Genomic DNA, 15,546 nt, shown 5'->3' with positions numbered 1-15,546 from the left:
CTTCTCTCATTTCTAGTTCCAAGTTCATATCCTCCCGTATCCCTTTCTTCCACTCCTTCCACTACAACCGCATTCCAGTCCCCCATGATTAATAGATTTTCATATCCCTTTACGTAATGAATACACGTTTAATCTTCACATATACTTTCCCTATCTCTTCATATTCGGCTTGTGACGTCGGCATGTAAAGCTGAGAACTATCGTTGTCGCTGGTAGTTTGCCTTCGATTCTGAGGAGAACAACCCTATCACAGAACTGTTTACAGTAACTCAGTCTCAGCCCTACCTTCCTATTCATAACGACTCCTACTCCCATTATACCATTTTCTGCTGCTTTTGATATTAGCCTATACTCATCTGACCAGAAATCCCTGTCTTCTTTCCATTTCATTTCACTGACCTCTACTATGTCTAGATTGAGCCTTACCATTTCCCTTGTCAGATTTTCTAGCTTCCCTAACAATTCATACATCTGACAAGCCACGCCCCGACTCGTAAAACGTTATCCTTTCATTCGTTATTCAATCTTTTTCTCGTGGTCACCTACACTTTGGCAGTCCCCTCCCAGAGATCCGAATGGGGGACTATACTGGAATCTTTTGCCAATGGAGAGATCATCGTGACACTTTTTCAATCATAGGCCACATGTCCTGTGGATATACATTACGTGTCTTTAACACAGTGGTTTCCATTGCCTTTTGCATTCTCATTGCTTATTCTTCCCCTTTTAAACTCCCCCCCCCCCCCCCCCCGTCAAGAAGGTGCCCTGAACCTCTACCCGCTCCTCAAACCACTTTGATAAGGGCGTTGGTAGAATGTGGATCAATTCTTATGCCGGAAGTCTTCGGCCGCCAATGCTGATGATTTTTATTCAGAATTTAAGCGGTGGCGAGGTTGGAACTCGGGATCGAGAACGTTTTGATCACTAATCAGAGACGCCACCTCTGCAATTTGTAACGTCTTCATTCCACTGTACTTCACTCCGGGCGGTTATCTGTGGGCAAACTATGTGATCAAAAGTATCCGCACACTCCCAAAAACATACGTTTTTCATATTAGGTGCATTGAGCTGCCACCTACTGCCAGGTACTCCATATCAGCGACCTCAGCAGTCATTAGACATCGTGAGAGAGCAGAATAGGGTTCTCCGCGGAACTCACAGACTTCGAACGTGGTCAGGTGTTTGGGTGTCAAAAAATGGTTCAAATGGCTCTGAGCACTATGGGACTTAACATCTATGGTCATCAGTCCCCTAGAACTACTTAAACCTAACTAACCTAAGGACATCACACAACACCCAGTCATCACGAGGCAGAGAAAATCCCTGACCCCGCCGGGAATCGAACCCGGGAACCCGGGCGTGGGAAGCGAGAACGCTACCGCACGACCACGAGCTGCGGACTGTTTGGGTGTCACTTGTGTCATACGTCTGTACCCTAGGTCCAGTGTTCTCGATGTGATAGTGAAGTGGAAACGTGAAGGGACATGTACAGCACAAAAGCGGACACGCCAACCTCGTCTGTTGACTGACAGAGATCGCCGGCAGTTGAAGAGGGTCGTAATTTGTAATGAAATGAAATGATCGTATGGCATTGTTGGCCGGGTGGCCCCTTGCGGGGAAGTTCGGCCGCCGTATCGCAAGTCCTTTTTAGTTGACGCCACTTCGGCGACTTGCACGTCAATGATAATGAAATGATGATAATGAACACACAACACCCAGTCATCACGAGGTAGAGAAAATCTCTGACCCCGCCGGGAATCGAACCCAGGACCCCGTGCGCAGGAAGCGAGAACGCTACCGCAAGACCACGAGCTGCGGACGTAATTTGTAATAGGCAGACATCTATCCAGACCATCACACAGGAATTTCAAACTGCTTCAGGATCCACTGCAAGTACTACGGCAGTTAGGCGGGAGGTGAGAAAATATGGGTTTCATGATCGAGTGGCTGCTCATAAGTCACACATTACGCCGGTAAATGCCAAACGCCTCGCTTGATTTAAGGAGCGTAAACATTGGACGAGTGAACATTGGAAAAACGTTGTGCAGAGTGACGAATCACGGTACACAATGTGACGATTCGATGGCAGGGTGTAGGTTATTTATATTTATTGTGAAAAGCAATGGTCCCATAACACTCCCCTGTGGAACGCCAGATATTACTTTAACGTCTGTAGACGTCTCTCCATTGAGCACAACATGTTGTGTTCTGTTTGCTAAAAACTCTTCAATCCAGCCACACAGCTGGTCTGATATTCCGTAGGCTCTTACTTTGTCTATCAGGCGACAGTGCGGAACCGTATCGAACGCCATCCGGAAGTCAAGGAAAATGGCATCTACCTGGGAGCCTGTATCTAATATTTTCTGGGTCTCATGAACAAATAAAGCGAGCTGGGTCTCACACGATCGCTGTTTCCGGAATCCATGTTGATTCCTACAGAGTAGATTCTGGGTTTCCAGAAATTGCATGATACGCGAGCAAAAAACATGTTCTAAAATTCTACAACAGATCGATGTCAGAGATATAGGCCTATAGTTTTGCGCATCTGCTCCACGACCCTTCTTGAAAACTGGACTACCTGTGCTCTTTTCCAATCGTTTGGAACCTTCCGTTCCTCTAGAGACTTGCGGTACACGGCTTTTACAAGGGGGGGGGGGGGGCAAGCTCTTTCGCGTACTCTGTGTAGAATCGAATTGGTATCCCGTCAAGTCCAGTGGACTTTCCTCTGTTGAATGATTTCAGTTGCTTTTCTATTCCTTGGACACTTATTTCGATGTCAGCCATTTTTTCGTTCGTGCGAGGATTTAGAGAATGAACTGCAGTGCGGTCTTCCTCTGTGAAACAGCTTTAGAAAAAGGTGTTTAGTATTTCAGCTTTACGCGTTTCATCCTCTGTTTCAATGCCATTATCATCCCAGAGTGTCTGGATATGCTGTTTCGATCCACTTACTGATTTAAGGTAAGACCAGAACTTCCTATGATTTTCTGTCAAGCCGGTACATAGAATTTTACTTTCGAATTCACTGAACGCTTCACGCATAGCCCTCCTTACGCTAGCTTTGACATCGTTTAGCTTCTGTTTGTCTGATAGGTTTTGGCGGGGTTTAATTGACAGTGAAGCTCTCTTTGCTTTCGCAGTAGTTTCCTAACTTTGTTGTTGAACCACGGTTGGGTTTTTCCCGTCCCTCACAGTTTTAATCGGCGCATACCTGTCTAAAACGCATTTTACGATTGCCTTGAACTTTTTCCATAAACAATCAACAATGTCAGTGTCGGAACAGAAATTTTTGTTTTGATCTGTTAAGTAGTATGAAATCTGCCTCCTATTACTCTTGCTAAACAGATAAACCTTCCTCCCTTTTTTTATATTCCTATTTACTTCCATATTCAGGGATGCTGCAACGGCCTTATGATCACTATACCCTGTTCTGCGCTTACTGAGTCGAAAAGTTCGGGATTGTTTGTTATCGGTAGGTCCTAGATGTTATCTCCACGAGTCGGTTCCCTGTTTAATTGCTCGAGGTAATTTTCGGATAGTGCATTCAGTGTAATGTCACTCGATGCTCTGTCCCTACCACCCGTCCTAAACATCTGAGTGTCCCAGTCTATATATGGTAAATTGAAATTTCCACTTAAGACTATAACATGCTGAGAAAATTTATGTGAAATGTATTCCAGATTTTCTCTCAGTTGTTCTGCCAATAATGCTGCTGAGTCGGGAGGTCGGTAAAAGGAGCCAATTATTAACCTAGCTCGGTTGTTGAGTATAAACTCCACCCATAACAATTCACAGGAACTATCCACTTCTATTTCACCACAGGATAAACTACTACTAACAGCGACATACATGACACCACCGGTTGCATGCAATCTATCCTTTCTTAACACCGTCTGTGCCTTTGTAAAAATGTCGGCAGAATTTATCTCTGGCTTCATCCAGCTTTCCGTACCTATAACGATTTCAGCTTTGGTGCTTTCTATCAGCGCTTGAAGTTCCGGTACTTTACCAACGCAGCTTCGACAGTTTACAATTACAATACCGATTGCTGCTTGGTCCCCGCATGTCCTGACTTTGCCCCGCACCCTTTGAGGCTGTTGCACTTTCTGTACTTTCCCGAGGCCATCTAACCTAAACAACCGCCCAGTCCACGCCACATAACCGCTGCTACCCGTGTAGCCGTCTGCTGTGTGTAGTGGACTCCTGACCTATCCAACGGAACCCGAAACCCCACCACCCAATGGCGCAAGTCGAGGAATCTGCAGCCCCAGCGTGTGTTTTGCCAACAGTAAAATTCGGAGGTGGTTTTGTTATGTTGTGGTCGTGCTTTTCATGAAGGGGGCTTGCGCTCCTTTTGTTTTGCGTGGTTCTATCACAGCACAGGCCTACATTGATGTTATAAGCATCTTCTTGCTTCCCACTGTTTAAGAGCAATTCGGGGAAGGCGTTTGCACCTTTTAACACGATCAAGCACCTGTTCAAAATGCACGGCCTGTGGCGGAGTGGTTACACGACAATAACATCCCTGTAATGCACTGGCCTGCACAGAGTCTTGACCTGAATCCTATAGAACACCTTTGAGATTTTTGGGAACGCCGACTTCGTGCCAGGCCTCACCGACCGACATCGATGCCTCTCCTCAGTGCAGCACTCCGTGAAAAGTAGGCTGTCATTCCCCAAGAAATCTGATTAAACGTATGTCTTCGAGAGTGGAAGCTATCATCGAGGCTAAGGGCAGGCCGACACCATACTGAATTCCAGCATTACCGATGGAGGGCGCCACGAACTTGAAAGTCATTTTCAGCCAGGTGTCCGGATACTTTTGATCACTTAATGTATGTTAGGGTGGTTACTATTTTCCGCGATCTGTCGCCAATAGCATAATCGAACAGAATGAGTCTCTTGGCTACAGCTAAAGACTGTTACGCATTGATAAGCCTGAAGAAGACATTTATGCAGTACTGGGTGTCGAATGGCTAAAGATGAATCTGTGGTACACGGCAAGGGAACTCACCTTGTAGAGGAGCAGAGTCACGGCTTATAAGAGCGCAGCAGGAAGACTACAGTTGTGCGACGCAAGGTCAGTAACTTTTTATAAGCGGCAGCGTAATCACCGTGCCTATACTGCTCTCTCATCGTGAACAAGACGTTATTTATCTGGCAGCCCGTCTTTCTAACGTTGCGCAATCGCCATGTCTATAGGTGCTGTCTCATCGTGAACTTATCTGGCAGCGCGTCTTTCTAACACTGGCTCACTGTCCATACAAGCACCAAGTAATTGCTAGTCTTGGAAACAAACGAATCAACCTCCTAAGTCAGTTTACATATTTCCACTCAATAATGTATTACAGAATGATTTTCTTGACTGACGTATCACTTACAAACAAGGAACTGATTGCAGAAATGGAATTTTCCTCTTGTATAATTTCAATGTTTCAATCCGACAACAATCCATGTTTTGGTAACTGTCCTTGGTTCAGTGTAAAGTTATTGCATATGTGTTTACCGATTATTGTTAGTACCCCAGTAAAATACAAATGCATATATAAAGAAAAACCACGCACTACGAAGAAATCATCCGAGTTTGACAGAAATTGGTAGATGTCACGTACATGCAAAGACAAGCAAATGATTAAAATACACAAACATTTGATGATTTATCCAAGAGAGTGAGCTTCACCAATTGAGCAAGTCAATAACGCATCCCTCCACCTCTGGCACTTGTGCAAGCAGTTACTCGACTTTGAATTATTTGATTTGTTGAATGTTCTGACGGGTATCAGACCAAAATCTGTCCATTTAGTGTGTTATATCGCAGAAATCTGGTGGGAGGATTCTGCCACGTTGGTATCCTACCACTGACCAGGGCGTCTCCAGACACATCTTTGTTGGTCATTGGGGCTGAGTTCCATGTGGGACTAATGACTGAAGACGACTATACTGAATGCAGTGAGAGTCCAGGTCTGAAGACGCCCTGGACAGTGGTGGGATAGCAACCCGACTGTCGCCAGCCATACAGCCTGAGAACCAGGAGTGCGAATTCTTTACACAGTAAGAACCCTTTGGTTGTCACCCGCGGCACCATTACAGCACAAAGGTACACTGACGATACTCTACGCCTCATTTTGTTACCCTTCATGTAAGAAATCTTGGGCTTAAGTTCCAGCACGACAATGCCGCCGCTCACCCCCTCCCCCCATGGCCCTCCTCACCGCACAGTGGGATATTCTGCTGCTTGTCGCTGTGCTTGCCAAACCCCACATTGGGCCGCAAGGTCGGCGGATCCCTCCTCAACTGGAAACGTTTGGAGCAATATGGACAGTGTTCTCAAACCATCTCGGGTTGTTGACGATCTAGTGCGTCAATTGGACAGAATTTGGCGCGATACCTCTCAGGAGACATCTAACAAATCTGTCAATCAGATCCAAGCAAAATAACTGCTTTCACAAGTACCAGAGGTGGATCCAAGAGTTGCTGACTTGCTCAATTTGTGAAGCAGTTTATCTTGAAGAAACGATCCAATTTTTATGAAAGTTTAGTCGTTTGTTTGTCTGTATACGTGAATCACAGTCTAGTGATTTCCATCTCAAACGAAGAGTTCCTTCGTGGTCTCTCTCTCTCTCTCTCTCGCTGTTTTGTGTGTATGTGTGTGTTAGAGGGTATACTGTTGTATGAAAAATACTGAAAGACAGCCGGCCGGGTGGCTTTTGATGGATCATTTGTTAAGAGAAAAGTATAAACAAAGTGTCTTAATTAATTTAAATGTGTGGATTATGCTATTATAATATTTAATTTGTTGGTTATATAAAATGAAAACATAGAAGCCCCCACTGGCCAAAATTATTTAGCACATGGTGATGATCAAAAATTCGTGGCTTTTCTAGATCTCAACTATATATGTATGTGGATGCAGTAGCTAAAAGATTCCTGTGTCTTTCTAAGGACTACATTTGCTGAAGATGGATAAAATACTAAATATCCTGTAAGGTTGTATTTATTTGTGGTGTTATATTAGGAAACAGAAGGAAAGTAGGCTGAATTTACTCTTCCTGCTTTTCTGAAATTTTACCATCTGTTTGCCTAGGTAGCCTGACAACCGTAAATCCAACAGACACTTAAAGAATTTGGTATAAAGGGTCCTAGATTCAGTATTATCCCACTTTACTGCGTTTCTTTCTAACAGCTGGAAAACACTTGGGAAAAGAAAAAACTAGTCTGATTTCCACATCCGTTTGTCATACATCACGGTCAAATCCTGTCAAAAGGGCACCGTCAATATGACACGTGCACACTACATGCACAATTCCCTGTATAATAATGTTACACGTGGATTTTCCCGTAGCAGCAATATTTGTTAAAAAATGGTTCAAATGGCTCTGAGCACTATGGGACTTAACATCTGAGGTCATCAGTCCCCTAGAACTTAGAACTACTTAAACCTAACTAACCTAAGGACATTACACACATCCATGCCCGAGGCAGGATTTTAACCTGCGACCGTAGCAGCAGCGCGGTTCCGGACTGAAGCGCCTAGAACCGCTCGGCCACCGCGGCCGGCCGACTATTTGTTCCGTTAGAGTATAGCGTTGTAAGTGGAACAGTAGAGTAATAGTCTGAAGGTGGTTCTAAGAACCGTTAGCCAGGTTCTTAATTGTAAATTGCAGAGTAATAATGTAGAAGTAGCAGTAAATGTTTGTGTATAGGCCAAGACAGGAGGTTGTATCACAGATGGCTATTTTAATAAGAACAGGCAGCACCACGGGAGGGTTTTACACAAGCTCGCCACAGTTAATATCTCCGGAATTTCACCTGTAGGGAAAATGGAAACAAAAGGCGTAGGAAACAATGATGAATCCTAAAGACATGAACTGCCGTAAAAAATTGGATAGTGGTGCAATACTGTCCGCCCAGAATCGCTATGTAACATGTAGCAACGCCCAAGATCAACTTTCTGAGCACTTGCTGTGACAGGCTAATAGTATTTCGGGCTTGCAGCCGGTCATCGTAGGAAAATAGTAAACACATGACCAGTGACTGGCTTACACGTTTGCTTAAAAGTTCCATTAGTACTCGCGATCTGACAGTTACGTACAAACTTAGCCATGTATGTAGGTAATAATAATAATAATAATAATAATAATAATAATAATTTGGTGTGGCCCAAAGGTTTGGTGCAAGTCTTTATTGGACGCCATTTCGGCGACTTGAATGTCCCTAGCCTACCCCCCTTATCCAATCAGTGAAAGGGGACAGTTTAACGTGTAACCTGAATCACGTGTTGTTTCTTGGCGACTCCTCACATTGTTTAGAGGTGAAGGCTGTGGTAAAACGAAGACTGAAGAATCTGTCGTCCGACCGAGATTCGATCCCGCTACCACTCGGTTTCTTGCCACACCCTTCGCCGCTAACCCACCAGGTTCAAATGGCTCTGAGCACTATGCGACTTAACTTCTGAGGTCATCAGCCGGCTAGAACTTAGAACTAATTAAACCTAACTAACCTAAGGACATCACACACATCCATGCCCGAGGCAGGATTCGAACCTGCGACCGTAGCGGTCGCTCGGCTCCAGCCTGCAGCGCCTAGAACCGCACGGCCACTCCGGCCGGCTAACCCACCAGGCCCAACATGTGTATAGAAAGTTAACCCACAATTTTTGATGAGTGAGTTTGTGAGTATCAGAACCTGTGTCATATATGGCAATATTTTTGGTCGTATTGACTTAGAAGTTTTAATTTTTTTACACTGTCAAAGGACCGTTATAAACATTAGTATTTGACGTAATATCACCTTCATACGTCTAGCCGTTCCTTCGAAAAAGGGGTCTTAACAGGCCGACAGACAGACGGACGACAGGCAAAAAATATTTTTTATGTGATATAATTACAACTGTCAGGTTTTTTTTCCTTTATTTGTATTGTGAAAACTTGTATCTTCCCAAATTTTACGATTCTAGGTCAACGGTAAGTACCCTATAGACTTTGATAAGTGATCATACAATGTACGGTTTTAAGGCCGGCGTCTTCTTCAGTTAAAACCATGAGATTTTATGAGTGAGTTTGCGATTATCGAAATGTGTGACATAAGCAGTCGTGTCTCTTGACTGCATTGACTTAGAAGCTTCAATTTATCGCACCGACAAGGGGCGTAGACTTAGTATGTGACATAAATTTCAACTTGGTATGTCTACTTATTTCTAAGAAAAAGTGGTCTTAAAAGCTGGACAGATAGCTGGACACCAAGGTGATCTTATAGGTATTCCACTTTTTACAGAGTGAGGAACTCTAGAAAGATACAAGTCGTTTCAATGAAAAAAGCTTATGTCCCAAATCGTCTACTACAAACTTATTTGTGTATGTCAAATAATTTTCACATTCTCCTCTATAACAACGCTTGGATGTATTTATATATTTCGACTATACATGATGTCTCAAAAAGATATACTTATCCCTCAGTATTATGTTGTCACACTCAGGATCACTGCGTTCAGCTATTGGAGGAACGAATACATTGTCTAGTTTATGTTCATTGCTGCTAGATGTCGGTTGTCTTCTGCTTGTTTGGTTGCCGTCACATGTTGAAAAATGGTTACATCGCATTTTTCCTGTCACACCCTTCACCGCTAACCCACCAGGCCCAACCGACATGTATACAGATGGTTAACCTATAAATTTTGATGAGTGAGTTTGCGAGTATCATAATATGTGACGCACATGGCCAAAATAATTTTCTGTTCTCGAGTTTGCGAAATGTAATTCCGTGATTACAGTGCTAAGACAATTCAGACTGAATTTCCATGCCTTCACTGATGATATCTAGCAATATGTAACAGAAAGAGTTCTGGCCGCCATCGTGTTTCCGACGAAACGTCGCACGAATTCAAACCACCGTCCAACGTAGTTTTACAAAATCAACTCGTCGTGTTAGTCGAGAGTTACAACTACAGTTGCGAATTTTTTGATACACCAGTTAGTATGAAGCCGTACAAGTTACAACAGTTACAGGCTCTGCGTCATGATGATAAACGCAATTGTGTTGCATTTTCTGAAGAGCTTCACAATGCTATTGACGATGATAACATTTTCGCACAACGTAACGCGTTCTGCGGTGAAGCGACTTTCCGTTTTAGTGGGAAAGTAGACAAACAGAATGTTCGAATTTGGGGTCTGCAGAATCCACATCCATACACCTAACATGTACGAGATTCACCCAAAGTCAATGTGTTTTTTGCGATGTCTCACTCATCTATTCACGGCCCATTCTTCTTTGATGGAAACATGGTGAACGGTTAGCAGTGTTATGAAACTGATTGTTGCCTAGGCTAAACGACGATAACTTAATTTTTCAACACGACGTGGCACCCTATAACTGGAGTTGCCAAGTGCGCGAATATCTGAATGAAACTCTACCGCGCCGTTGGATTGGTCGTCAGACAGCCGGCGACTTATCACTTCTCTGCTGACCTCTGCAGTCGCCGGATTTGGCGCCCAGTGACTTCTTCCTGTGGGGTTTCATTAAGGAAATCGTTTATGCACCAACAATACCACAGAACCTAGAAGACTTGAGGAATCGGATTCGTACTGCCATAATACCAGTGACGATGGACAAGCTTGGGAAGAATTCGAGTATAGATCGATATTTTTCCTGTCGCCGGTTGAGGATATTTTGAATATCAGTAATCTAAATTTTAGAGATTCGCAAACACTTCTCCCAATTTCCATAGTTGTATGTCGTACAGTTTTATACACATAAGTGTTCGGAATACGTGTTTTCTTTTCGACACACTCTGTATTTTCGGTGGGTCTTCTTAGCTGGCTCACCGTGTACTGTGGCATATTTTGAAAGTACAGAGGGAATCAGTTATCCCAACTATTAGACCGCGTTGCGTCAGTATTTAAAAAAGTTTTTTCTCTGTCAACCTTTCCATTACCTGATAACAGTTATTTCACACAGTAATAAAATCTAGTTTGCACCGAAGCGAACATAAGCGCACACAAGCCGATGAGCATTGATAGACAATTCGCCAGTGTTCAGTGCCTTTCGCTTGTACACGTGAACAAGTTTTTACAAATGTGATGTTATTGTTTTTTTGACGCCAATAGTCTGCACACAGGCTACAGCACTATAGATATAGGTTAGACACACGATCCAAAACTTTGACATTCAGAGAGGATAATTTTGCATGCCAAGTACACTATTTTTGACGAGGTAAGGCAAAAGGGTTAGGAAAAGAAGAGTGTAGGTGTCTGAAATTGCATATGAGCGAGAAATGCGTGGAGGTACTAACTCAACACAGAATTGCCACTGCAGCTTCCCTTAGCATTAGTCGGAAACTTTGCACATGTGACTATTAACGCGTTTCGCTAGCTTCTCATTACAACTGACGAGCAAATTTAAACGCAGAAAAGTAATACCGGTGCCCAATTGAACCTGAAGACTCTGTCTGTTTGCAGCCGGAGACATTTACTCTAGTGACTGTTTCGCATTTCAGCAGCTGCTGCATATCAGATAGGTTCTGATGTCTAGAGCGACATATGCGAAGCACTTCCCGGATTTTATTCACGTATGTATAAGGAAGATATTGTCAATAAAATGTGATTCGTATATTTTTAATTTTAATCAATAGGGTGTTAACTAAGATATGAAAAACCTTCGGGGAAAGAACAGATGACTTAAAATGAAGCACATCTGGTCAATTTTTTTTTATTTTCTTAGTTACAGACACTTTTTTTCCTTGTTATATGTTTGCTTCGTACCTGTCTCTTTGTTTCCAAATTTGCAGCTTAGTTCTACAAGTATTTTATCCTGTCCGAATGTCGTCTTCTGCTGAACAAATGATATGTTCCAAAATGTTTACCACTATCCTTCATTCGAGTTTCTAACAACCAAATGAAACGTATTCGCAGCTGCGAATACGAACAACTATCAGCCGTATGGGGGAATGGTCGCAGAGGAAATTTGTACCCGGCCAGGACTCGAACCTGGATTTCCCGCTTCAGGCGAGAAGTCGCCTTAACCGCTTTAGGCTATTCGTGAACGACTCACAACCGGATCGAAACTTCCATGCATGTAGTCGCTGGGCTGCATCACAACCTGCACCCGTACACATATTATGTAATTCCTGCACACGGGAAAACATTTTAATTGAAAGTCAAGCGAACAATGTCAGTACTCACCAGAGGTCTTGAAAATACGACGAATAGGTGCTTTAAATGCCCCCGAAATTAAAAATCCAATGGATTGAGACCAGGAGATCGAGCAGGCCAAGACGTTGCTGCCTCACGACCTATCCATTTATCCGGCGAACGCTGTTTTAAAATTGTTCTTGCTTGCAGCGCAAAATGAGGTGGCGCCCTATCGTGCATGAATCACATGTTCTGACGTAAGTGTAGTGGGAGATCTTCCAACAAAACAGTTAAATGTTCCATTTAAAATTCACTCTAAGATTCTCCACTCACTGTTCCACGGAAAATGAAAGGTCCATTTAACCTGTCTCCAGCCCATACATTAACGCTGAACTGTTGGTGATCTCTTGTTTCTGAAACTGCAACAGGATTCTCATCGGCCCATATATTAGTGTTGTAAAACTTGGGCACTCCATTCCTGTTCCTGATACACTTTGGTTCATCGGTGAGTAGTATGGTAGACAGAAAGTGTAGCTCCTGAGCACGTAGTCCCAGCAATCAATTACAAAAAGCTTTTCTGGATCGAAAATTTGTTTCACAAAGACCTTCCACTCTCTATAGATGGCTGGATAAAGAACCTGTCGCGGGACACATTCTCACGTTCAGCTACTTTGCCGGTACTGCTGCCATTATTGCCCTTGATATGACGTAGTACTCTGCCTTCCAAATCAGGTGTCCTAAAACTATACGGTCTTCCACAATGACATAACCTTTTGTCGGACGAGCCTGTCTCAACAATACGTCGATATTTTATTTATTCGATGTGTCTGTTAGGAAATCTTTCAGCAAACGAACGTCTAGCTTCAGCCGCATCACAAATTGCAAGTTCATGTACAGTGTGTAGTAGTCCAACACGACAACGGTAGAGCAGACGTCACGACCTTGGCTGGAAGTCAGACGCAACACGTCGGTCTCCAGCCGAGGTGGCTAACGCATACTATTATTCGGTGGCGCCCCTCTCGGAAGTAGCCTGTTCGATTCCTGGAGGGGGAAGAATGTTCAGATTACACTAAACATCAGGCCAGTAAGAACTGTAAGAGTAAGCTTCCAGTATTGGTTGTGTTTTCAATATGATTTGTTTATTTACTGGTTCAAATGGCTCTGAGCACTATGGGACTCAACTGCTGAGGTCATTAGTCCCCTAGAACTTAGAACTAGTTAAACCTAACTAACCTAAGGACATCACAAACATCCATGCCCGAGGCAGGATTCGAACCTGCAACCGTAGCGGTCTTGCGGTTCCAGACTGCAGCGCCTTTAACCGCACGGCCACTTCGGCCGGCTGTTTATTTACTGGTTTCATGGCGATCAGGATAAACATAGGCTTTAACTCAACACTTCCCAAAACAAACATTTAAGAAAAGAAAGAAATACCTGTCGAGCAAAGTAGGAAATATGAAAACAAAAAGAAACGGAACACACATATAACGACAAAACTGTCTCTGCAACTAAGATAATAATAATAAAAAAATTTACCATATGTGTACACGGAGCATTTTGCTTCTTCTTTAGGGCATCTATCCATTCCCCTAGAGATTTCCCAAATATTACTTAACATTCTGTATACACATTCTTCCCATACTTCCTTTTCCTTCAGCGTTTGTGCTGAATAGGTCTTTGGTCATATAAGCACCTATGATATCTATGTTTTTCTGTCAGCAACATTATGTTGTCATCACACCACTTCATCACTCGTGCAACTCGTATCACAACAGCTAAAGTAGACAAGACAGCTGACGATAGCTCTGTGTACTGTCAGCACCGAAGTGGTGAGGAGGCAAACTTCCTTTGTTAATCCGCTAATAGACCGACAGCCAGCGAACACTCCCGAATGTGAACCGCCGAACACGACCGAATGCAATTCGCTTGCACTCGCCTACTGTTTAGAGCTGAGAGGACTGTCACTCGCCGACGTTGACTCGCTATATTCACTCCGGTGTAAACCAGCTTAAGACTGTGTACAAAGTTCAAGACTTATCTTGGGCGAAGTCACGAGGACGAATCCCCAAACAGTTGTGCTAATGTGCACGTGTGCCACTGTGATCTTTGACACCTCATGGTCGCCTTGGAAGCGACGTCTGCTGAACACTTCAGTTGTTATGTAATCGAAAGAGATGACGTTCGTCTGCGGTGAAGATTATTCTATTGCTAGCACTTTGTCAAATGAAACGGCGGTTGCGTCAAGCGGCTCTGGTGTCTGGGTAGTGAACTACTTCGGTCGCCGTATTTCACGGAGTGTGCCTTAGATGGCACCAGGTGGCAGAAGCAACGCACTCTGTGGAATTGAATTTACGCGTCGAATTGTAAGAACTGCCCACGCAGTTTGTGGCAGTAAACGTTAAGTGATGTGGGTCTGGCAACAACTTACGTACTGTCGTCGTAAATATAAACTGGGAGAATTACGTGGCTTGCTAATACGAAGCTATTCCATTACAGCAACCGTCGCAAATTACGATTGCGAATACGATTCTACACAAACCGTACACCCAGATACAGCGTACTCCGTGAGAAACCTTGCGGTATGTGTGCAAGGTAGTTTGTATACCACAGGTGTTGGTAAGTCTCCGTGTGAGCTCGAATCTACCTTATTTTACCTTCAAGATCTACGTTTGTTGTAGTGTGAAAAATGGACGATAGACCATTGTTATTAAGTGCGTCGAAATGTATAGGTCGCTGCCCGCATTGTGGGATATTATGGCGGAAGAGTAGAAGAACAGAAGTGTTATGAAAGATGAATAGTATAATTTGTTGCTCAGAAAATATAGGGAACGGTCATAAAGAGAAACGTTTTTAAAAAATTTAATTAATACCGGTAGAAATCTGTGAGTACAGGTACATAAAGATATTTATGTCCGTTTACACAATACTTGCCCGAAAATAATCCTTTAGCGCAAGGACGTCACATGACGCGTACCATAACTATGTCTCAAATACTGTGAGGTTAAACTGCACTTGTAATTTCAAGCCTTTGAAGAAACTGTCAGTAGCGAGGTAAGGTAAAGTAATAAATAAGCACTGATTTGATGAAACTGCGCCTCTCATTGTGTTATTTCATTTTTTGATGATGATGATATGGACGTCCGCAGAAATTTATTGGGTGGGGGTGGGGGGGGGGGCGGGAAGGGGGCAATGTAATGTAATGTTAAACCACCAACATAAAAAAGTTGTCATACCTGTAATGTTTTTTTTTTTTTTTTTTCGCGCAACCTCTATTCTCTCGACAAGGCTTCTTGAGTGACCATAGTGATCATTTACGCTCCTTGAACCAATTTTTCATCCATCTTTCTTTTCTGCTTGCAACAACGTGGAGTAATTGCCACAGCATCAGCATCTTTATCGCCCAACTTTTAGAACAACAGTAGCA

General features: G+C 43.4%; 1 protein-coding gene across 5 annotated transcripts in view; it reads right to left on the bottom strand.

The window, feature by feature from the left end:
* The window catches only part of LOC126203640 (UDP-glycosyltransferase UGT5-like), a 66,874-nt gene extending 52,823 nt beyond the window's left edge, over positions 1–14,051 (bottom strand). Inside the window, exon 1 of one of the 5 annotated variants that reach the window (XM_049938015.1) lies at positions 13,659–14,051. In XM_049938015.1, coding sequence (XP_049793972.1) covers positions 13,659–13,661 — 3 coding nt within the window. In that variant the 5' untranslated portion in view covers positions 13,662–14,051. Of the gene's footprint in view, positions 1–5,011; positions 5,114–10,238; positions 10,260–12,173; positions 12,269–13,658 lie in introns of those variants that run through there. The other 4 variants (XM_049938018.1, XM_049938019.1, XM_049938020.1 and 1 more) reach the window with 4 other exon arrangements.
* Between the last annotated feature and the right edge of the window lie 1,495 nt (positions 14,052–15,546).

Source organism: Schistocerca nitens, chromosome 9, assembly GCF_023898315.1.
Source record: "Schistocerca nitens isolate TAMUIC-IGC-003100 chromosome 9, iqSchNite1.1, whole genome shotgun sequence".
NCBI lineage: Eukaryota > Metazoa > Arthropoda > Insecta > Orthoptera > Acrididae > Schistocerca > Schistocerca nitens.
Note: the sequence above shows the minus strand (reverse complement) of the source record. Positions and strands in the feature narration are given on the sequence as shown.